Raw genomic sequence first — 22,641 nt, 5'->3', positions numbered from 1 at the left:
ACAGCGACACATCATGGTAATTAACCCACAATTTGTCACAGTGCATGCCAGGTGTGTTAGGTTACCTGTAGCTTGTTTAACCCATGATAAACCCATAGTGTCTGGGTTTGGACATCATGTAGCAGCTATCAGGCTGATTGGAGGTTGAATATGCAAAATGGCCATCGAACACACCCAGAACGCACTGCAGCAAATCCTGGGTTAATTGCCACCACTATGTGCAAATTGAGAGAGACAGACAGACAGAGCACTCACTAGGTTAGATTGCAAGGTTCTTGTGAGTATGCTACAATTCCACAGAACTACAGAAAAGCTAGGGCCAGGCACAGAGTTCTCCTTCCTGAGAATCTCAGCTTTTATCTGTTTATTTTTGAAACAAGTTTCTAGCCCTTCTGGCTGCACGGATGTGAGCAATCTCCACTGGAGGGGTTGCTAAATAAGATTTTCAGTTGTTGGGAGGCAAAGATTCCCATGACTAGCACAATTCAGACAGAAATCTGCAAAATAAGGGGGCAAAACAGGCACATTTGCATAATTTGGACAGGTTGCAGACTGCAGATTCCTTTTGCAGGAAGTGGGATTTACACAGACCTTCCTGTCCTCCATTAAACAATCAGGAGAAGAGGGTGGATTTGAACCAGCCTTCTCATGGATACCCAGGTTTCCTCCCCTGTACTGCTAGGTGATGGAGAGAGGTGGCTTGAGCCTTCTCAAGAAGATTCAAGGTCTCAGCTGCCCATTTTATTTATTTTTACATTATTGCACCTTTCACCAGGATTGCTTTCAGGGCAGTTTGCATGATTAAAATATCAAAACAATAGAACTATGGGATAATAAACAAACCAGTAAAATAAAATGGAGCAGTCAACAAGATTTTAAAATCCCTAAAATGTAAATGCCTGAGAGAATAAAAAGGGTTTTGCCTGGTGCCTAAAAGAAAACAACACTGGTGCCAGGTGAGCCTCCCAGTGGAGGGTGTTCTGTGCAGGGTGGTGTTGGGGGAATGGCCGAAAACTATCTGGTTGCCACCTCTTAAGGAGGGGACATAGAGAAGAGCCTTGGCTGATAGTGTAAGGATGGTCTATCACATTTTCTCTGCCCCTCACCACTTCCAGTGCTGAAAATGGGGAGAAGGCAGCAAAGGAAGAGGAAGAAGAGAAGAAGGAGGAAGAGCCCAAGGAGGAAGAGCCGAAGCCACCAGCCAAGGAGAAGAAGAAGGTGACCCAGCGGGAGAAGAAGGAGCCTGAGGAAGGGGGCTCAGAGTTCTGGAACGAGCTGGAGATCCAGAGGATAAAGTTCCTGGTAGGAACACTTTGATTTGGTGGCGGGTGTGCGTGCACCCTGGAAGAGGTGGGGAAATACACTGCAGACTCAAATTGGATTAATAGTCATTCCCCTCCTTCCCCAAGGTACCCTGGGAACTGTAGTTCTGTGAGGGTCAGCACCCTCACCAACCTACAGTTCCTGGGATTGTCGCAAGGGGAAGCCATGATGGTTGAACTGACACAAAACCAAGGTGACATGAGTAGCATCGATATACCTACAGAGAAAAAGAGGTCCTGGGATATTGTGTATGTGTGTGAGTGACTGATCTAATAACACCCACATCCTTCCCACGGGAAGAAGTTCTCTGCCGGTGGCCTTGGGTTGTCCTATTTGGTAAAGAGGGGACTGGGCTTAATTTGAGATCATGCCCACAAAGGTCTGGTCCAGCAAATTGCTCAGTCCTAGAACAGGAGATGTAATAAACGAAGAAGAGTGCGCCTCTAAGCACTTGTGTTTATTTATTAACATTTGTTTTTAGACCTGCCTTCATCCAAGGATATCGGGGCAGTGTACAAAGCATGAATGAAATTAACTGTGCTAAAAACACAAGACCCAATGGGTTGGATCCAGACTTAGTCATGCTTAGAGTAGACCTACTGTAATCAATGGGACTTTTGTTATGATTTCTAGGGGCCTACACTAAGTATGACTGAGTCTGGATGCTGAGTCTGGATCAAGCCCAACAAAACAACATCATACAAAGAAGCAGCAAAAGAGCAGAACAGATTAAAACTGTAAACCAATTTTAAACAAAGTGGACTAATACGTACATTCTGACCTGATACTGAAATATTTGTAATGTTCGTTCCAAACACACACCTGAGGGGAGGGTATTTTAAAGCAGGGAAGGCACTGTCCCTTGTCACAAAGAGTGCACTTCTTTGCCCATGCATCCCACACAACTGAAATCCTCAAGACTTCCAAGTTTCTGAAGCACTCCCCCCCATTGCCTTGCTCTTATCTTATCCACCATCCTTTCAGAATTATCTGTCCAGGAATTTCTACAACCTTCGCTTCCTCGCCCTCTTCCTGGCCTTTGCCATCAACTTCATCTTGCTCTTCTACAAGGTAATAGGACTGAAAATCTGTTGAGAGGGAAGCCTTGGAGTAAAGATGGCTGTGGGAGCCAGGGGGAGCAGGAATATCTGAGCTGTTAGATATCTACATCGAGTTTTAGGAGCATAAAACAAGTCTAGCAGTTACAGAAGGCTGGAGGCGAAGATGTCTACCATAGTTTGGAATCTGTGCAGTGAAGTGGGGGAGGTCAGGAGTCTAGTGGGTTGTAGCAAAGCATTCTGGGAGCCTGAGGAGCTGGGCAGAGCCTTTCAGGAGGACTAGGGGCAGGGAAGAGAGTTGCAACCCTGGAACAGCAGTCGTTATAATGGTTCAAACAGAAAGCCAAAGGTGGGTAGAGGCGAGGACTGCTGAGTTCTCTCGCCAGCATCTCAGCTTAATGGACAAAACCTAGGACTGAGAACTGGCCCTTTCTGGCTTGCAGGTAACTCATTTCCCACCCAACCTCCTCTCTTACTACTGTTTCCACTGCCCAGGTGTCAGACACGCCGCCGGGCGAGGAGGAATTTGAGGGCTCCGGGTTTGAAGGGGAGCTGGATGCGGGTTCCGGTGCTGGCTCTGGCTTTGGCGTGGATGATGATGGCGGGGACGGCAACGGGAACGGCAACGGAGACGAGGACGACGAGGAGAGCATGGTCTACTTCTTCCTGGAGGAGAGCACAGGCTACATGCAGCCGGCCTTGCAGTTCCTGTCCATCATCCACACACTTGTTGCCTTCCTCTGCATCATCGGCTACAACTGTCTCAAGGTACCCCTGGTCATCTTCAAGCGCGAGAAGGAGCTGGCCCGCAAACTGGAGTTTGCTGGCCTCTACATCACAGAGCAGCCGGAGGATGACGACATCAAGGGCCAGTGGGACCGCCTGGTGCTCAACGCACCGTAAGTACCTCTGCAGGGAGATGAGGGGGAGGGGAGTGGCTAAGAGCTGGCTCCTCCCCCTCTGGGCTGTATCTCCCCCTTCAAGAGATTTGAAGAGGGTTAAAAAAAACGGTTTCCCACTGTGCAGCTGGGCTAAATTCTGGATGCTGTGCAAACCCACATAAAAACGCTCATCTTAACAATATAATAATCAGTAATATTTATTTACCATTATCATGTAACAGTTCTTTAGCATCAGCAGTGTGCCTAGTGCTGTACAGGATATCAAAAGGATGCTGCCCCTAGCCAGGGGGTATGAATGGCATGGAGAGAACAGAGACAACTTGCTCTCCCTTCCTTGTAATACTAGAACTTGGGATCAGCTAGTGAAATCTACTGGCAGGTCGGTTCAGGTCAGACAGCAGGAAGCACCATTTCATTCACTGCTGGATTTAACTTGTGGAATCCGCTGCTGCAAGATATGATGACAGCTACTAGCTTCAATCACTAAAAGGCTCGGACAAATTCAGGAGGGAGGTCGTCTATTGAAGGCTGCGATGCCATGATGGTTAAATGGACCCTCCTTATTCAGAAGCACAGAATAAGCACTGGGTGTTGTGGATAAGAACAGGGGCAGCCATTGCCTTCACGTCCTGCTTGTGAGCTTCCCAGAGGCATCTGCCCAGCTATGACTGCAAACAGAACGCTAGGCCACTTGGACCTTTGAGCTGACAGAGCAGGGACAGTTCTTAGGGTTGTTGAGCTGGACGTCTATATCAGACACACACACAATGATGAGCAAGGGTGAAGGGAGGGAGGGGTTTGCCCAGGCTCCCTCCAGTGTAGACAGGGACCAACAGTCACTGCTAGACTGCCACCACCCCTTGTGTCCACCTCAGCCTGAGCCAGGAGACTCTCAGACCATCATCATTATTATTATTATATTTACATTCCGCCTTTTTCCCAGTATTGGGACTCAAGGTAGCTTTACAACATTAAAAACTATTACAGTTAAAACATATAAATAGAAATATACAAAAGTTAAAATATAATTAAATCATCAATACTAAAATTGTATAAAGTATCAGAATTTTAAAAGACAGCAACAATATAAACAATAGTATCAATCTATCATATTCTCATACAAAGGTAAAGGTGTCCCCAGCCAGTCTTGTCCAACTCCAGGGGGGGTGCTCATCTCCATTTCTGAGCCGAAGAGCCAGCACTGTCCGAAGATGCTTCCGTGGTCATGTGGCCGGCATGACTGAACACCGAGGTGCACGGAACACTGTTACCTTTCCCACCGAAGTGGTACCTATTTATCATATTCTCATAGGTCCAGACTATCTATCCCCAAAGGCCTGCCGGAACAAAAAAGTTTTTGCCTGCCTGCGGAAACCTACCAACGAGGGTGCCACTCTTGCCTCCCTGGGAAGGGAGTTCCAGAGCCTTGGGGCAGCCACTGAGAAGGCTCTCTCCCACGTTCCCACCAGGCGAGCCTGTGATGGTGGCGGGACCGTGAGAAGGGCCTCCCCAGAAGATCTCAGGGCATGAACAGGTTCATAGGGAGAATACAGTCTTCCAGATTAGCTGGACTCGAGCCGTATAGGGCTTTATAGGTCATGACCAGCACTTTGAATTGTGCCTGGAAACAGACTGGGAGCCAGTGGAGCTGTTTTGGCAGGGGACCTTTCAGGACACACTTAGGGCACAGAAATAAGTGTCCAAGCCGGCACCCTCTATTTCAAGCCCCAGGCCTGAAACTACATCGTAGCAATCAGCCAAGCAGAAGACTCTGAATTACCTGGAAAAATGCACACACAACTCTAGAGGTAGAGATGATGTTTATTTATATAAGGGAAAGGGATAAAAAGGTGCACATGAATCCCTTTGGAGTAATGCTCCAGGCAAAAAGAACAAAGCAATACTTAACCCTTCCCTACCTAACCTAAGCGTGGGTCTCCCAATAGGACAGGGCCCAATCCAGGAGCTCACAAGCCCAAAAGCAAGTTGGCCTAGGTAGACGAAGGCAAAAGTGAAGACCAGAATGAATGAAGACAAAAACCAGTGTTAGCCCCTCTAGCTTTATACCCATAGGCCCTTGACAAATATGGGGTGAGCCTCCTTAGCCAATCCCTAGCTGGCTGAATAATTTCTTCAGGCTTTCAGGATGGGATGCATGGGTGAAAAGCTCTCACAGCTGAAATCAGTCAGTCTAATTTTGGAAAGAGTTCAGCTCTGACCTTGAAGATCTGGAGACTAGATCAACACGAAATAACACATGCAGGTGGTTTAATGAGTGTGTGCAGACTCGGCTTCACCACACAGTGTTTCTCACAGGCAGCTCAAAAAGACAATGGATTTCTTGATAGTGAGGAAAGAGCTTGGGGTTGCCAGTTGAGAAGTGGGAAAGGAATGGGGAAAAGCAAGTAGTGGTGGAAGTTATAACATAAAAAGCGCCATCCTGGATCAAACCAGAGGCCTCTCTAGCCCAGCGCCCTGTCTCCCACAGTGACTGCCAAATGCCTGAATGGGATGCCCACAAGCAGGATGTGGGTGCAATAGTGCCCTCCTGCTCATGCTCCACAGCAACTGGTATTCAGAGGCATGCTGCTTTGGACCTTGGAGGTACCCAATAGTCATTGTGACTAGTAGCCATGGATAGCCTCATCATCCAAGAATTTGTCTAACCCCATTGTAAAACCATCCAAGTTGGCGCTCGTCACTGCATTCCGTGGTGGCAATTTCCGTAGAGAAGTGGACTGGCAGAGGGAGGAGGAGAGAGAGGCACCGTGACTCACAGAAGGGAAGGAGAGGCTGTTCAAGGGGCAGAAGATGCCCTGGCAGCACAGAAGGCCTAGATGGGAGTGGAGGAGGTGATCACACTCCTGATGGTTTTTCCTCCTGTTATGTCTCTTGCCAGGTCGTTCCCGAGCAATTATTGGGATAAATTCATCAAGAGAAAGGTGAGATCTTCCACTGGTGTCTTGAGTGGGGAAACAGGGGGATGGTAAACAAGATCTAGAGCCCAGCTGGCTGCAGCTGAACAAAGGTGACTTTTCTTAGCTGCATTTTTTTTTTTTTGCTTTCCCACCTTCCTTCTCCAGGTGCTAGACAAATATGGTGTTATCTATGGCCGAGAGAGGATTGCAGAACTGCTGGGGATGGATTTGACCAGTCTAGAAATCACAGCACAGAATGAGAAAAGAACAGAGCCAGACAAGTCTTTCCTTACTTGGTGAGGAGGAGGGCAGAGCTGGCAGTAGTGGCGGTTGTGGGACAGCGGGTGTTGCTTCAGCGCAGTGATGGTGTTCGCATCAACCTCATGGCTGGAGTTGAACAGACAAAGGGAGTGTTTTTAAAGCTGACATATTTTCAGGCTTTAATGTTTTATTAGTATCTGTAGGGATTTTACACATTACACAACACCAAATGTAGGTTTGCCCCTGAAAGTCCGCTTGGTGGAGAGCTGCAGCTAATCCTGTTCTCCTCATGAGTGTGTATACACGTGTGTGTTCATACAATACGCTTGTTTGCAAACTCAGGGATGTTACCACTTACCGTTTGCACTTTATGTTTGCGAGTGTACACTTTCAACAATTTAGGTGTTAACCCTAACAGTGTAATGTGTGAATCCACTCACTTTTATAAAGTAGTACTTGCCTCGAGTATTCCAGGTAGGTGGGGTCGAAATTATAACTCTTTGTACTAAGCAAGATGCACAGGGACTGACTTCTGAACTCATCGTACTTACTATGCAGAGGCAAACCTGGGGACACAATGTCCGTCTTAATGAGTATATGTGTATGACACACTTCTTTCACAAACACAAGTTTGTTCCCACTTACTGTTCACAAGCTACTTACTTAAATCATCTTTGGCATACACATAACAAAGCATAATGTGTGAATTTGCACGTGCACACACTTTGCTTTTTCCTCATCCATCTCCCCTCTCTCCCTCAGGGTCACCTCCATTGACATCAAGTACAAGATCTGGAAATTTGGAGTGATCTTCACAGATAATGTGAGTGAGGAGATGTGGGGTTAGAGGGCAGAGAGCTGGTTGGGAGTAGGACCACTGAAATAACACATTTTTATGCTAAGTGCCACATCCTGTCATCCTACCAGCCAAAGGGGGAGGCCAACTAGGCCAGGACTCCTTCCCCTGCCCCCCAGTTCCTGTAGAGTATGGTTCTAGGATAGGGGGTAAACATTCCCAGATCACAGAGCTTGCACACCATATGAATTCCACATTTCTACATGTTTTTTCAGCAAGCTCAGAATTTGCTATGTAATGTAGAATTCATCATCCTAAGACTCATAGATTCTTCCTTTAAAAAGGAAGAACCTTTTAAGGTTCTCAGAAATGTTTTAAGAATCTTGTAGTCCATTCTTCTCTCTGCCCTTGCTCCTGCAGTCCTTCCTCTATCTCTTCTGGTATATGGTAATGTCTATCCTTGGCCACTACAACAACTTCTTCTTTGCCTCCCATCTCCTGGACATAGCCATGGGAGTCAAGACATTACGGACCATCCTCTCATCCGTCACTCACAATGGCAAACAGGTAAGCTATGCTGGGCAGGGCAGGTAAAGAGAAAGCTAGGGAGAGAAACCTGCCCTTTGATATCTAATGCTAGGAGGTGAACCTGGGAGATCTGATTGGAAACCTTCAGGAGGCAGGAGTGGCCCTCAAATAGAGATCTAGCCTAACTCCCAGCCTGACTCCCTGCCCCCCTCCTGCCACCTTTGTCTTTTCCCCTGCAGGTTCACTTCTACCTCTGGCATTTCAAGTGTGTGGCTGCTCCCTCCTTTTCATATCCCTTTCTATTCTCCTTTCCTGGGTCTATACCTCACCTCAGCCCCCTCCCCTTCTGGTCAGAGGTCCTAGCTGGCCATTGCATGATCACAAGAGAAAGGAAGGGAGGAAGAAAATTGCAGTTGCCTAGCAACCACAGAACATGCTCATCCTCCCTCCTCACTCTCATGAAAACACCAGGCCAGTGTTGCTGAAATAGGTATCAGATAGGAACTGAAGGGGCAGAGGAGAGAAACACCCAGTTACCTCTACGAGCCTACGCATAAAGGTCCATTTTATCAAATATGCTGGGGACTGCTGCCTAGGAAGCATTGAAAGATCAGCTCTGTATGGCAGAAGTAAAGGTCAAACTGCACTTTACACTCAAATGCTTGTCACTGCAACCTAATGGCTCCTATTTTTTTTTCATTTTTGCTTGGGAGTTCTCATAAATACGCATTTAAAACCCTGCAATGGAGAAAAGCCACTTGGGAGCTGTTATTTGAAGTGAGATTATAGCAACCCTCCTCACACACAGTTTTTCCAACAAAAGAAAGGCCTGTAGCTCAGTGGCAGAGCCCCTGCTTTGCGTGCAGAAGGTCCCAGTTTCGATCCCCGGCATCTCCAGGTGGGCCTAGGAGGAATCCTGCTTGAAACCTCTGCCAGTCAGTGTTGACAATCCTGGGCTAGAAGGACCAGTGGTTTGACTCAGTGTAAGGCAGCTTCCTGTGTTCCTATCTGCATGTTATGTGTACGTCAGTCTTGAAAGCAGGTTGGTGGGTGCCCACATGGCTGCCCTAAGAACATAAGAAGAGCCTGCTGCATCTGACCCAGGGCCCATCTCATCCCGTTTCCCACAGTGGCCAGCCAGGTGCCCCTGGGAAGCCCACGAGCGGAACAGCTCTCTCTCTCTGTTCTTTCCCAGCCAGTGGGATCCAGAGACACGCTGCCTCTGACCCTGGAGGTAGCAGCCATCCCCCAGCTGCATTTATTGCGTGTTGATGAAACTCTTTCTGCATATACAACCTCTTTCCTCAGCTGATGATGACGGTGGGCCTGCTGGCGGTGGTCGTGTACCTCTACACTGTGGTTGCCTTCAACTTTTTCCGCAAGTTCTACAACAAGAGTGAGGATGAGGATGAGCCCGACATGAAATGTGACGACATGATGACGGTGAGACGGACCAGGGTGGCTAGGCCTGGAGGCTGGCAGTGGCTTTTAAGAGTACTGAAAGTGGTTTGGAAGAGGCTTTCCCTTCCTATGGCAAACATGCACATTCTGTGAGTTCCACTATCACCTCTGGTCAAGCAGGTTTGACAGGTTTTCGATTCAAGAACCTCTGAAACCTGTTCACTAGAGGCCAAAGTATGGTCAACAGAAGGAATGACGTCCCCCTTTCAACTTTCTGAAAAACTTACCATCTGTCTCCAGCCTAGGCTTTCGATGAAAGGGGGATGGTAGCAAGAAAAGGGGTTGCTAGTGTTTAGAATGGAGGGTGCTGTAGAGGTGCTGCACATACAGTGTCTGGGATGTGGGTCCCCAGAGTTGGATGACATACTCCAGATCCTTTAAGATGAATGAGCTATTCCTTAACACCCAAGTTTCACCTTCTCCAATTCATATTTTATTTATCTGTTTATTTATTAAATTTCTATACTGCCCCACAACCGAGGGAGCCTCCTGTTGGGCGGGACAGAAAGGAAAGGAAAGGAAAGGAAAGGAAAGGAAAGGAAAGGAAAGGAAAGGAACAAACAAACAGGGTGACAAAAAGATAAAAGAACATGCAAAGGGCATTGCTGGATGTCTGGAGCCTTAACCCCTGGACATGATTCGCTGACTGGGTGAAGCAAAGATGGCTGGAAACACTGAAAGCAGACCCATTCTTCCCATCAACAGTGGGGACAAAGGGCAGTCAGGAGATTGGCTAGCCATTGTGGTTAGCCCTGTAATGGTTCTTGAGGAGAGTAGGAAAGGGGGTGAGGAAGCTTGGACAGCTGTTGTGTTGCTAAGGTGATACAGCTGCAGCCAACTCCCCTCCAAGGCCTAGATGGGTCATGTGAGGGCAGGAGACCTCTGGGGAGTGTGCATGGCTCCTGGCACCTCCTTTCAAAGGCCAGATGGTGGGGCCAATTAAATGCTTGCCTGTTGACTGTGCCGTTGGTAGTGGCAGACACAGAGGGGGGAAGGTGCTCTTAGCTCTCTCCCCTCTGGTCCAGCAATCTGTTTCCAGCAGGGGCCAGTCAGGTGACTCTGGGAAATTCACCGGCAGGGCATGAAGGTGACCTCCCCCCGCCCCTTGGCCGTTTGTCTCTAGCATTGGTCCTGGGAGGTGTATCACCCCTGAAGGTGGAGTTTCCATCCAGCTGTCATGGCCAACAGCCACTGACAGAGTGATCCTCCACGAATAAGCTTTCGCTACCCTTTCAGTGCTGTGATTGAATGCTTGTGAGTGATGTGGAGATTAGGTTACCTTTTAGCAATTACTGGGACAGATCTTGAGGGGAAAACGGGGTCCAGCTTTCCCAGATGGTTAGCTAGCACAGAGACCCAGGGCTTGGCATCTTGTCATGCAATATCCTTGATGTCTGCCCACTCCCTCTCTCCCCAAAACAGTGTTACCTCTTCCACATGTACGTTGGGGTGCGTGCTGGCGGGGGCATCGGGGACGAGATTGAGGACCCGGCAGGCGACGAGTATGAGCTTTACCGCGTCATCTTCGACATCACCTTCTTCTTCTTTGTCATTGTCATTCTGCTAGCCATCATCCAAGGTGAGCTGTGTGGGCCACCCTCAACCTGGACAAGTGTCTGTGGCATCCAGTGTTGCAGAACGTCGTGTGAGGTTCTACAATTGGGTATATTCCTCCCATCTGTTCCCTCCCCCAACCCCCCAACCCCCCCGGATCTGAGGTAATGTTTAGTCAGCAGTAAAGGAGACCTTAAGAGTTCAAGGTCAGACCTTTTGGACTTTTGCCAGGATGTTGTTTCACCTGGGACTCTCTGGTGCTTCATCTCAGAACTGCTTTTCAGGGCTCAGTTATTGGAACATGTCACGATGAGGAGGTGCCTCTGAACATGCTTAAGGTGCCCTTGCCATTGACTATCTTACACCTTCACACACCTGTCTCTTTATGCCTGCCTTTGCAAAAGGTGGCAGCCGTCCTACAGATTCTTTGGTTATATTTTCAGCTCACTGAAGGGGGTGGTGGCGGCTGAGACTCCTCAATTTCCTCTCCTCTGTGACCTTTTCCCTCTCCTCTGCCCAGGTTTGATAATTGATGCCTTTGGGGAGCTGAGAGACCAGCAGGAGCAGGTGAAGGAGGATATGGAGGTAAGCTGAATCAAACCCCCTTCATCCTACCCTCTGTTCCCAGGGTTGAATTATCGACCGGTGGGGGTGGACACGACTGAACAACAACGGGGGTGGGGGGGAGGAGCTGCCAACTTGAATGGGTACATTAATCAATTAAACCTCCAGCTGATTCACTGGCAAAAGCCCATCATTTTTTTTTTAATTCATCAGTTTTATTAGTGGGACTGTGAGTGGAGGGTGCCCATGTTTACTTCTGGGGTGCTATTTTATTCTAGGGAGTGAAAAAAGAAAACCTTAAACAGGGCCTTTCATTCTAGAAATAAGCAGTAGCTTAAAATTTAACAAACAAAAGCAATCTTACCCTTGCTCAAAACAGCTCCTATATTGAAGTGTGGGTAATATGCAAATGTATTTAAGTGAAACTAACTTAGGGTGCAATCCTACGCATGTTTAGACAAAAAAACAGCCTATAACTCCCAGCATGCCCCAGCCAGCCATGCTGACTGGGGCATCCTGGGAGTTGCTGGCCCTTTTTTCTGTCTAAACGTGCATAGGATTGTGCCCTTAGTTGGTTAAATGGCAAGTAATGAATCAACTCCAAATTCTTTAACCAGTTGGCAGCCCTGGCAGGCTTCCAGGTGGGGCTTTAATTGTGCAGTCACCTTGCCTCATATTACAAGGGGTCCAGATGTCATTGTTGTCTTCTACTTGTTTTATCACAAAAATTCTGTTAAGGAGGGAAAGACAGAATAGCGGCACAGTTCCTTTCCACTGATAGTGCCAGGATCCCTCCATCTGGAAGCACCCCTCCCTGGTTTCAACTCTTCTCATTGCTTCGTGGCGGCCAGTTGGCTTGTCATGTCTGGGGGCTGAGAAGATTTTTTTTTCTTTTCAAAATTGTGACCAATGCTTGAGAGGGAACTTTCCCCATGGGCCTGTTGGCTGAGGAACCCCCAGTGGTGTGGAAGTATAGAGTAGCCTTCGTTGGCGCACACTTCCACTTTACACAAGGCTTCACTTAGCTGAAACGGAAAACAGAAATAGGAGATGCCCAGCCCTCTTCTGGCTGCAGGACAAAATCAGTACGGGGGAATGCTGATGCAGCTATCTTCCACAGACAATCCTGGGTCCTCATGACCAGGCATTCTGTGGTGGTAGGGGTCTGCCGGGGTGGGGAATCACTGCAAAACAGCCCGGATATAAATATAGATAGCGAGCCTCATATGTTTAAGGTTATTTAATGGTATTATTTCTTACTGAGCAGCTGGGTAAGGATTTTTTTCTCAAAAAAAGGATTTTTTGTCACCAAAAGCAAAAGGGCTAAAGAGATCTACTTTTTAAAATGAAAGCTGAATGAAGGAAGGAGACATGCTACAGTCCTAGAATCTCCTCCACCATTGCTGATCTGTGTCCACTGAGGAGTGGGGGGCACACGCATGGTTGCAGGTTGCTTGGGAGGAGAGGGTGGAAGGAGCAGGCTATGATGGGGGAACCAGGCCCCAGCTTCATCATGGCCTCGCTACCTTTTTCTCAAGCCCATTTCTTCCCTAACAGACCAAATGTTTCATCTGTGGAATCGGCAGCGACTATTTTGACACGACGCCCCACGGCTTTGACACCCACACACTGGAGGAGCACAACTTGGCCAATTATATGTAAGCCCCTGGCTGGGAGGAAAGGGCCAGTGTCTTGCCTGTCTTGTCACTGGGACCCTCAGTTTTGCCACTGCAGTTCCACTTCTACTTGACAGGCATAATGTGATAAACACACGGGGGGAGGGTGTTCCTACGAGGCCGATTTGCACGTGCGGATGTTGCTCATGCTGCCATGGCTCTCGGCTGACTGTATGAACGGCCTCCCTGCGACAGTGTGGCGTTTGAGCTGATAAGAAAGCCGTTTGTGATGGGTGTTGCACGGGCGCAAGTTATCCCTTGATGTTGCAGCCATTGTGTGAACTGGTGCAAAGTGCATGGGGAGAACCAGCCAGGTACTTGGCAAGCGGCACGGGAAGGTGACAACGTCACTCTCTGCCTCTCTTCCCCCTGCAGGTTTTTCCTCATGTATCTCATCAACAAAGATGAAACGGAGCACACCGGCCAGGTGAGAGGGGCTCCCTAATCTCGCCAGAGAGGGGGAGGGGGCAAAGTTGTCCCCTGGAGACCCCACCTGCCAATTTAAGAGAGTGGAGTAGCCGGTCAGCAGCTGGCAACTCTGGGTCAACCACCCCACACTCCGAGGAGTTACACCTGGCAGTGCTATTGTCCCTGCTAGAGTCAAAAGGTTTGGGATGAAGTTTGGCAGCAGGCCACTGGAGGGGGTGGGAGAGAGACCCCGCAGCCCTCAGACAGAGCCAGATGCTGCTGACCCGGGCAGAGGCACGCGGGAATGGGGTCCACTACTTGCCACATGCTATCGTATATGAAGCCTCTCGGCAAAACCAGGGGGTGGTCCACCCATGGCCGTTTGGCCAGCCTGTGCAGATTCCCCAGCACCCATCTCACCTAGTGAGATGCTGTCCTCCTTTCACCAACCTCCCCTCTCCTCCCTCCCCCCGCCCCCCACCCTCCAGGAGTCCTACGTCTGGAAGATGTACCAGTTGCGCTGCTGGGACTTCTTCCCTGCCGGCGACTGTTTCCGCAAGCAGTATGAAGATCTGCTCGGCTAGGTGCATCCCTGCCCTGTGCCAAGGGGGAGGTGCCTGCTCTGAGCCCACCTTCTTCACCCATTTCCTCCTGTCGTAGAGGGGGAGGCGGGCAACAGTGAGGCAGAGTGGTACCCCCCCCCCACCTGACCATTTTTCTTCCCTTTCAAAGAGCTATGGGGGAGGAGGGCAGGCTGCCTTGCCCGCCTGCCATCATCACTGTGTCTTCTGTGTCCTTCCCAGCCCCCCCCCCCCCCCCATAGCCGGGCCTGACTTTCTTCATACCTGGGCTGAAGAGATGGGTAATCCTGCCCACTGGAGAAACAAGCTCATGGTTCAGGGCTGCCTGGGCTGGATTGTACCCAGGGCCGCACACCTGGCCAGTAACTCTTCCCACCTATTTCCTATCCCGTGGGGGTGTCCATGCAATACTTCCCTTCCTGGGTCAAAGGGCCCCCCCAGTTTCAAGTGCCTTTTATAGACTCATACCCCTAGGGAAAAGGGAGGGACATTTTGGGGGGGGGGCAGATGCTATTTTAGATTAACGAGGAGGAAGGTGGAGTTATTTTGCTGCTGTCTGTCAGTCATTTAGCAATTCGGCAGGGGCACTGTCGGCTTGCCAGTGCGGGAGGGAGGAAGAGGGTGCTGGCCTTCTAGTCCAGGTCCCCAAGGGGGCGCCAGCAATGCAGCCCCCTCCCACTTCAGGATGCCTTGCCGTGTTGCCCTTCCCCTAAGCTGTGTCTCATTTGCCAGGCTTACAGTTTGTGTAATGGGTCAGTGGCTTAGTGGAGCTGGCGGTGGAGCTGGCGGGGGAGCACCCGCAGACCCTACCCCAATCGACCCTGCTGTGTATGTGTGAGGCACCCAGTCTGACCATGCGTCGCACTCCTGGGAGTCACGGCTCTTATCGCTCCTGCCCGGCCCTGTCCCATTCCCTCCATGTCTACTACCAGTGCTGTATGATGTTTTAAGCCAGGCTTGGGGGGGGGGGGGGTGGAAGTCCAGACCCCCCTGTCCTTGTCTCTCTCCTGAGCCAGCTTGGTTCCCTGCCAATAAAACCATAGACTGCTGCAACCGGCCAGCGAGTGGGCATTATCCTTGTGTATTACGAATGGAAGGGTATTCCTTTTGTGCCCTGCAGCTAGGGCTGCTGATCACATACACGCACTCCCTCCCTGCACTGCCCGAGGCTGAAGTTAGTTCCTCCTTCCCTTATTCCATTCAGAGGCACAGATGCAGTCTGAATCAGGAACTGGCATTTGAATAACTCTGTTCAATAAGCTTTGGACCAATCCAAATCAGAACCAAACAGGAGATTGTCCCCTCCATGCTGCTGTACATAACCGCCTGGCCCAAATGCCTGCTCTCGCACCAAGTGCCTGCCTTGTTCATATCGCAGGGATATTCCAGTTCTTTCCCATATGCTTTGCATGTACTAGGCCTAATCCAGCGCCAACTGTGTGAGCCATGCACTGGCTGGGTGGCTTAGCCACACTGAAGGGCACTGCTCTTCTTCCAAAAACAAAAGAGAGGAGAGGAAGGAAGGAATTATCTACTCAAAGGAAAAAACGCATTCTTTACTGACATGGAGTTGTATCTAAAAGGAAGACATAATAGCAGGGGACAAATGGGGCTTTGTACCTGTTGGCGAGAAGCCCCTGAAGCCAGCCAAATGGCCTACACTGGTGGGCTATCTGTGAAAGGTGAAGTGGTTTTCCCAATCCGGTCCTTTCCTTACCAACTCTAAGAGCAGCACTGGCTCCGCTTCCCCGTCTCCACCTACAAGGCTGTCCGTGCCTGTACTTTCTGTGTGGAAACAGCCTGTGGATCAGGAAACAGGGATCTGGCATGGTGTGAGGGTGTGGAACTTAAAGGCAAATGTTTGGTGAGTGTCATTCTGGCACGTAGAGGTTGCTGGCAGAGTTGGGATCATCCACAGGCCACGTCTCTAACACAACCGTGCTGACGGAAGGAGGAGAAGAAAAATTAGCAGGACAAACCTGAGTGGTTGCTTGGGATGGTACTATTTTGAGGGTGCAGGGCAGACAGGCAGGAGGCTGATGGTATCCCAAACCCAGAATCTTGTGCAGAATTGCACAGAGGGGTTGTCTCTGCTTTTTGTGGCAGAGAGATGGGGGGGCGGTCTTCATACCTGGAGGCTCCCAGTAAGCGGAAGATCCACCGCTGATCCTGCAGCTCCTGTGCTACCTGAGAAGAAGTGGCACCATGTCAGGATGAGCCACAACAGAAGGCTGGCCAGCCCTCAGCAACTATGGTGGAGGTTGCCAGGGCCTTGTGCCAAGAATCTTTAAATCCAGCCCTATAAATTGGAGGTTAAGTGAAGGGGAACTGGAGAACTCTGGGTGCTGATAGGACTATTCTCTTGGAGCAAGCAGGATAAAGGGACTGGAGAAAAGAGAAATGTGCCTGGCTAAGCAGGAAACTATTCCCCCACACTTATGAATCACCAAAAGGGAGGACAAAAGAGGACAGTGCTTTGCATAACATTTGCACGTGCTAGTTTATATATACAGATGCATTATTAGACATTATTGTTATAATTTAAGCAGAAATGCAGTACATCTCACCATAGCGTGGAAGATTGTGATCAGGTGACCTGTGTGCCTGCCTGCTCAGGGGATAACTGTGGATGGGCAACTGTTCTGATGGTTCTTTATCTTTAAACCAGACTTGGGCACGACAGCCTTCCAATAGAGGACGTGCAGAGGACAGTAAAGAGGCTGTCTGGCTACTCTACCCGCCATAGCTCAAATGGTGGGCGCATCCAGTGATGGTTGTTTACTTTCTCCCATTTCTGCCAAAATGGCGGAAGGAGTACTGAAAGCAGCATGTGGCCACCAGGGGTGAGTGTAGAGAACAAAATGACGCCTGCAGAGGGCAAAGAGGGGACTCCAGTGCTTCGGCCTGACAGAACCCTTACAAGAAACTGGAGGAAGACAGCATTTTAGGCTGTGCTGTATCAGGAGTCTCCTCCCACTCCTCTCTTTGGCACGGTGGCCCAAGGGTTCCTACAACACAATGCTGGAAAGAGGATGCTTCCCACTATACCTGTCCTGATCCAAAGGGCCGTGTCTGCACGCCATGGCGCCAAAATGCATGCACACAGTTCCGCACCACCGCTGGGGAGAGAAGAAGAGAGGATATTCAGAGCTTTCCCCAGTGTCCTTCCCCTGTTTCCCTTTCCCCCAAAAGAGGCCACACAAAAACAGCGGGAAGCCCTGCATTGCTACATGGGGGTGCCTCTCACCAGGTGTGTAGATGCAGCAGCTGTCTCTGGAGTCGGGAGCAAATTTTTCAAAAGTGGCCTAGCATCCTTGGGGCAAAAAAGGACCCCAACCCTAAACTAAGGCAAGATCCTGCCAAGTGATCAATCCACAACTATATCCTACATACCCCATAGATGAACCAGCATAACCCACAGCAGGTGCCACCCCAAACCAAAAGGAAGCATGAAGAAAGCAGCAGTCTGGAGGCAAGAAAGAGTTTAAGCTCATATGTTCCATACTGCAGAGCAGAAGCCGTTTCTGTAGGATCCCTTGGCTGATGCCAAAATGCAACTTCCTCTGTGACCTCAAAAGTAGCTGGGATCGGGGGAGAGGAAAACACAGGCCTCATCAAGCAAGTTTGTGGGGGAGAGTAATGAAAAGGGAAGACCAAAGGAACCCACCAGCCGACTCTACCATCACATCAAAGGTGAGTTCTGGGTGCGACTCAAGTAGCAAGCCTTGGAGACTGACGAACTGGATGCTCCCTGGGAAAGAAAACAGGTCATTTTGCCACGGGTGAGAAATTGCACCCCTCCTCAGTCCTGACCTGTGAGCTGCCTCCTCCTCCCTCTATACTTACTGTCCATCAGAACCAGCACCGTCTTGCTGTCCAGCTGGGTCACCTGGACCGGGCCAGAACATGCAGGTTCTGTCAAGAAATGTATTTATTATTTAGAACTTAAGTTCAGTATTAATTTCTACCCCGCTTTTAATCATCAGGCACTAAGGTAATTAGTTATCCAGCTGTTTCAAGACAGAGGGGCAAGATCAACAGCTGGTAGAAGGGTGGCCAGATGGAAAGAGGGACAACAGGGTCCTGTTGGGTAGAAATCTGATTTGGCATTGTAGTAATAGCGGGAGCCTAACCTCTTGCTCTTGCATTGTCCTCAAAGCAGATGCAGTAGTACCTTCCTTCGTTCAATTTCTATACTGCCCAATAGCCAAAGCTCTCTGGGTGTTTCACAACATGATTAAACATAATCTAATGTCTTTAATATTGAAACATTTTGAAACAGTTAAAAGCAATTAACAATAAAAGTACTACGACCTAATAAAAAATAACAGTAAAAAGTCCCATCAAATGCCTAGGAGTAGAAGACAATCTTAACCAAGTGCTGAAAAGATGACAATGTTGGTACATATCGAGGGGCCACCACTGCGAAGGCCCTTTCCCTTGCTGCCATCCTGTAAACGGGCCTCAGAAGAGTCACTCAGAAGAGGGCCTCAGATGTTGATCATAGTGTAGGAGTACATTCATACTGGGAGAGGCCCTTCATCAGATATTCTGGTTCTGAGCCATGTAGCTTTATAGGTGAAAACCAGCATCTTGGGCTCGGAAACATAGAGGCAGCCAGTGACCTTCTGGTTCCTGCTATCAATCCGGCTCCCACATTTTTCACAAGCTGCAGCTTCCAAACAGTTTTCAAAGGGTAGCCCCACATAAAGCACATTGCAGTAATCTGACTTGGATGTTACCAGGCAGGAATCCCTGTCCAGATACAGGCAAAGCTGGGCCACTAACCAAAACTAGTAGAAATCACTCTGTGCCACTGAGGCAACCTTCTGCCTTCCAGCTTTTGTCCTTGGGGAAGCAGGGTTGGAATACAGCCCCCCTCTAGGTCAGGATTTGACCATGACTATCCATTGCCTCAGACTGGTGCAAGTGCACATGCAGGCATATGCTTCCAGTGCCCTTACCGCTGCCATCATCAATGAACCAGGAGGTGAGGGAATTGAGGTTGATTATCTGGAACTGCACAGCCTGCCCTGGAGGACCCTTGTTCACTCCGATGCAGACGGCCGGATACTCCTCATCAGGGACCATCAGCATCTCGAAGATGGGCAGTGGTGAGGGCAGCGGGAAGTCAAAATACTGGCAAAAGAGGGGAGGAGGACAGGATTGGCTCATCTGATCTGGCTCATTAGCGGAAACAAGCCCTTCTAGCCCCTTCTGCCCCAGGTGGGACACCCTGTGCTGCTGTCATCACCCACTGCTCTGGTAGGAGAAACTGCATTTCCACTCCACTGGTCACAATCCCTGCAACAGAACCAGGGCAGATGTCCCCAAACTATGCCAGGAGTAATACACTAAAGCATCCACCCCAGAGGATGTTGCTGGCTGCATCTTTTGGAGCTTTGCCTCCTTTCAGTGAGGCTCTGCTTGGGTATGGCAGGTTACGTCTGCTGCTGTTTCTCTGCACTTGGAGTGACTGGCCCTTTCCAGGGACTCCGCAGAGTTCCCTTCCTCAGAGGAGTTTGTCTGCTGAGTCTGCATGGGACTTTGCTCTGGGCTTCTTCCCATCAGGTCAGGAGCACATACAGAAACATTGGGACACACTCCTCTGCTGGCCAGGTAATTCTTCCTGTAAATTAACCCTTTTCAGAGGTGATGTGCCTCCAATTAAGAGTCCGGGACAAATAAAGTCAAGGCCCCAGAGGTTTGGGAAACCCTGAGAAAGGGGTAAATCCAACGGTAGGTACAGCAACAAACTGGCAGTTCACTTGGTGAGAGTAAATGCACACTGCATATTTGGCAGTGCTGTGTATTTGGTGCTGCTCCCTTGCCTCCGATCATAATTCACGTTTTGGAGCAATGTGCTATAAAACACCCCGTCTACCTACCTCTCCCCTGGACTTCCCACCTTGACCCTGATGAGGCAGGGGTTACTCTGGTAGGGAGAGAGGCTCTTACCTTGACCAGCATGAATTTCTGCATAGGTTCATACCACTGCAGCAGCACCACCCCTGCTTCCAGTGCCCCACAGAGGTAATGGCAGCCAGTCTGTGCGTTCCTGGCTGCAAAGGAAGAGGAACGGTCTGTGTTAGTTGCTAAGACAACCCAAAATCAACTGTGGCTGCTGCCCGTCTGTGCTTATTCTGGGTTCAGTACGAATTTCTGTAAGCCTGATTTTGTATGCACAGACAATGCTTTGGGGAGCAAAGGAAAGGAGCGTGTGTGGGGGGGGGCGGGATGTGAGAACCACAGCACCTCCTGCAGGCCAGGGCTGGAACTGCACTCACCTGTGCAACATTTCTGGCATCCTTTGGTGTCTGGAATCTTGGTGGTGATGAGGTTTTTCCTGAGGGGGGGGAGAGGAATGGTCACCTGATGGTGGTGAGCAGATGTGGGAGAGGGCACATGAGGAGGGGACAAGTTCACCATACAGTTTCAAGCCCTCGTCCGTCGGGGCTTAAGAGGAGGTATGCAGTGCTTTGCTTGTATCTCCCCTCCCTCTGTTGTTTCTGGCACTGTTGAGTTTAGACTGTAAACTCCATGAGGCCAGGGGTTGTTCATGAAGCTCTATAAAAGGCCAAATATACTGGTTATGGTTGATTTATTTATTTAGTAGGAGTAGTGGTATCAAAACACTACTGAAGGCATAGCTGCAGGAGCTGATTGAAAATGTGGCCACCATCTCCTGAGAACTCATCACAGCAGTTAGCTTTCTTCCCTCCTTGTACCTATCTTCCTTCATCCTATAGCCCTTCGTTCTATCAATCTACCTGTATCTAGATCCATCCTTCAGGACAGTTTTGCATTTGTGGGAACATTGCTGGAAGGATTCCCATGGAGATGTACATGTGGAAACTATTCCTCTCTAACTCACTATGCCCTCTCCTGCTTCTACCTCCATCCCTTTTCCACCCCAACCCCAGGCACATTTTAAGGTCACTCTTCTCTGAGTCTCCTAGGCCCATCGTTTCAAATCCCCACAGAGTTGCCAACATTTTCCCCATCTCCCCCCGGACTCCTATTCCTTCACTGCTACCTGGCAAGCAGACATTTAGCAGGCAAAGCTTCCTCCAAGTGACCGGAGTGGGAGTGGGGGACAGAAACTTTACCTTTTTAATTTTCTGCCTGTCAGGTGGCTGCTGAACAAACAGGAGCCCTGCCAGAAAAATATGCTGACAACCCAAGCTTATGAGTATTTAGGAGTTGAAGAAGAAGCCAAGAGAACATGCAGACTTGCACAGCCTTTCTTCAGCCCAAGATTCTTGTCTTTTCTGCTGAATGAGTTACCTGGGCAATAGCCTGTGGGGGGAAATGTACAGCCCGGGCCGCTGGTCTCGTCTGCCCTGCTCGTAGAGGCCCAGCAAGTTGTGGGAGAAGAGCTGGGGGCACTTGCCTGAATGGAGAGGAAAGGAGGGGTTGGGGGAGAAGAAAAAGGATCAGTGCTGCTTATAATCCATCAGGGGAAGTTCTTCTGTTCAGGCCCCACTCATAGGATTTACAAGGCTATTGTAAGCCACCTTTTGGGTGTCATTTTTTGGTAGAAAGATGGGGTATGAATCAAATAAATATCACCTCCATGTTCTGCTTGTGGGCTTCACACTGTGGGGCATCTGGTTGGCCACTGTGGCAAACAGGATGCTGGGCTGGATGGGTCTTTCATATACTCCAGCAGGGCCCCTCTTAAGTTCTTAGTGATGCCTACTGAGACTGTGCTACCAGGATTGAGCTCTGCCCTTTGACCCCTCTTGGCTGCTACTACGATTCTCCTGAGTGTTAGCTTTAGATTTCAATTGTTAGGGCAATTAATTACTATTTTTTGATAATGGCTTTTAGAATTGGCTGAAAGATTAGTAAAGAACGTATAACCAATAAAAAGAGTTTTGTTTTTTTAACGGTCCCCTGGTTCTGGGGTTTAACAGCAAATTGATCTCCAGACAGTGATAATACATCTCCATGCCTCCTGTTAACTTCTGCGGTTAAAGGTGCTGCTAAAGTCACAGGACCAGGGCTTTTTAAAAAAAAACATCAGTTGGCATAATTTACCCAGTGCAACTTCCAAGGGCTTTGCATAGGGGAACTTTTGCCCAATAGTACTAATCAGAACTGTCCATCTCATTCTGGGAAGAATGTGTTCTTTAGTGCACAAAGAATTTCCTGAAAGAACCTTGGCATTCATGATATTTAAGGCAAGCTTCTATCCCTCATGGGGGATTTCTATCCTTTCCCATTCCTTTTTCAAGAAAAGGTCAGAGGAATATTTTTCACTCTCAGTTGGTGACACATTCAGACAGCAGGACTGAGCTCTTTGGGGCAGACTGTGTTGGACTTTGGGTTGCCAACTCTTTTTTTTTTTATTGACCCCTGCTCCCACACCTTTGACAACACCTGGATCTGCAGACATGAGCAGGTGGCAATGCTGCAAAGAGCTTCACCTGCCAAAGTCTGCAGATCAGACAACAGCCCCCTGGACATGGGCCTCCTCTTCACCATCGCAGCCTGATTCTTCATATGCCTCTTGCGCCAGCCAGGACAAAAGTGATGATGAGAAGGACGAGCAGATCAGGCTGATCAGCGGTGGAGAGGCTGTCTCTGTGGGTTGGCATCATGCTGT

At 49.3% G+C, this 22,641-nt stretch overlaps 2 protein-coding genes across 5 annotated transcripts in view; one reads left to right on the top strand and one right to left on the bottom strand.

The window, feature by feature from the left end:
- RYR1 (ryanodine receptor 1) overlaps positions 1–15,081 on the top strand; it is a 173,182-nt gene extending 158,101 nt beyond the window's left edge. The window contains exons 94-106 of the mRNA XM_084814879.1: positions 1,116–1,302; positions 2,308–2,394; positions 2,877–3,280; positions 6,183–6,225; positions 6,367–6,497; positions 7,225–7,285; positions 7,679–7,825; positions 9,095–9,229; positions 10,670–10,826; positions 11,322–11,386; positions 12,923–13,023; positions 13,417–13,468; positions 13,938–15,081. Of these exons, the coding sequence (XP_084671005.1) occupies positions 1,116–1,302; positions 2,308–2,394; positions 2,877–3,280; positions 6,183–6,225; positions 6,367–6,497; positions 7,225–7,285; positions 7,679–7,825; positions 9,095–9,229; positions 10,670–10,826; positions 11,322–11,386; positions 12,923–13,023; positions 13,417–13,468; positions 13,938–14,033 (1,666 nt within the window). The 3' untranslated portion in view covers positions 14,034–15,081. The remainder of the gene's footprint in view (positions 1–1,115; positions 1,303–2,307; positions 2,395–2,876; positions 3,281–6,182; positions 6,226–6,366; positions 6,498–7,224; positions 7,286–7,678; positions 7,826–9,094; positions 9,230–10,669; positions 10,827–11,321; positions 11,387–12,922; positions 13,024–13,416; positions 13,469–13,937) is intronic.
- Positions 13,948–22,641, bottom strand: part of MAP4K1 (mitogen-activated protein kinase kinase kinase kinase 1) — a 50,875-nt gene continuing 42,181 nt past the window's right edge. For all 4 annotated transcript variants that reach the window (XM_084814880.1, XM_084814881.1, XM_084814882.1 and 1 more), the window contains 9 exons: positions 21,318–21,423; positions 20,318–20,376; positions 19,989–20,092; positions 18,995–19,169; positions 17,877–17,945; positions 17,698–17,781; positions 17,079–17,149; positions 16,162–16,217; positions 13,948–15,971 (listed from right to left, as the gene is read on the bottom strand). In XM_084814880.1, coding sequence (XP_084671006.1) covers positions 15,902–15,971; positions 16,162–16,217; positions 17,079–17,149; positions 17,698–17,781; positions 17,877–17,945; positions 18,995–19,169; positions 19,989–20,092; positions 20,318–20,376; positions 21,318–21,423 — 794 coding nt within the window. In that variant the 3' untranslated portion in view covers positions 13,948–15,901. The remainder of the gene's footprint in view (positions 15,972–16,161; positions 16,218–17,078; positions 17,150–17,697; positions 17,782–17,876; positions 17,946–18,994; positions 19,170–19,988; positions 20,093–20,317; positions 20,377–21,317; positions 21,424–22,641) is intronic.

The sequence above is a fragment of the Heloderma suspectum genome, chromosome 10, assembly GCF_057233095.1.
Source record: "Heloderma suspectum isolate Gila_16-S chromosome 10, 16-S_ref, whole genome shotgun sequence".
In the NCBI taxonomy this organism is placed as follows: domain Eukaryota; kingdom Metazoa; phylum Chordata; class Lepidosauria; order Squamata; family Helodermatidae; genus Heloderma; species Heloderma suspectum.
Note: the sequence above shows the minus strand (reverse complement) of the source record. Positions and strands in the feature narration are given on the sequence as shown.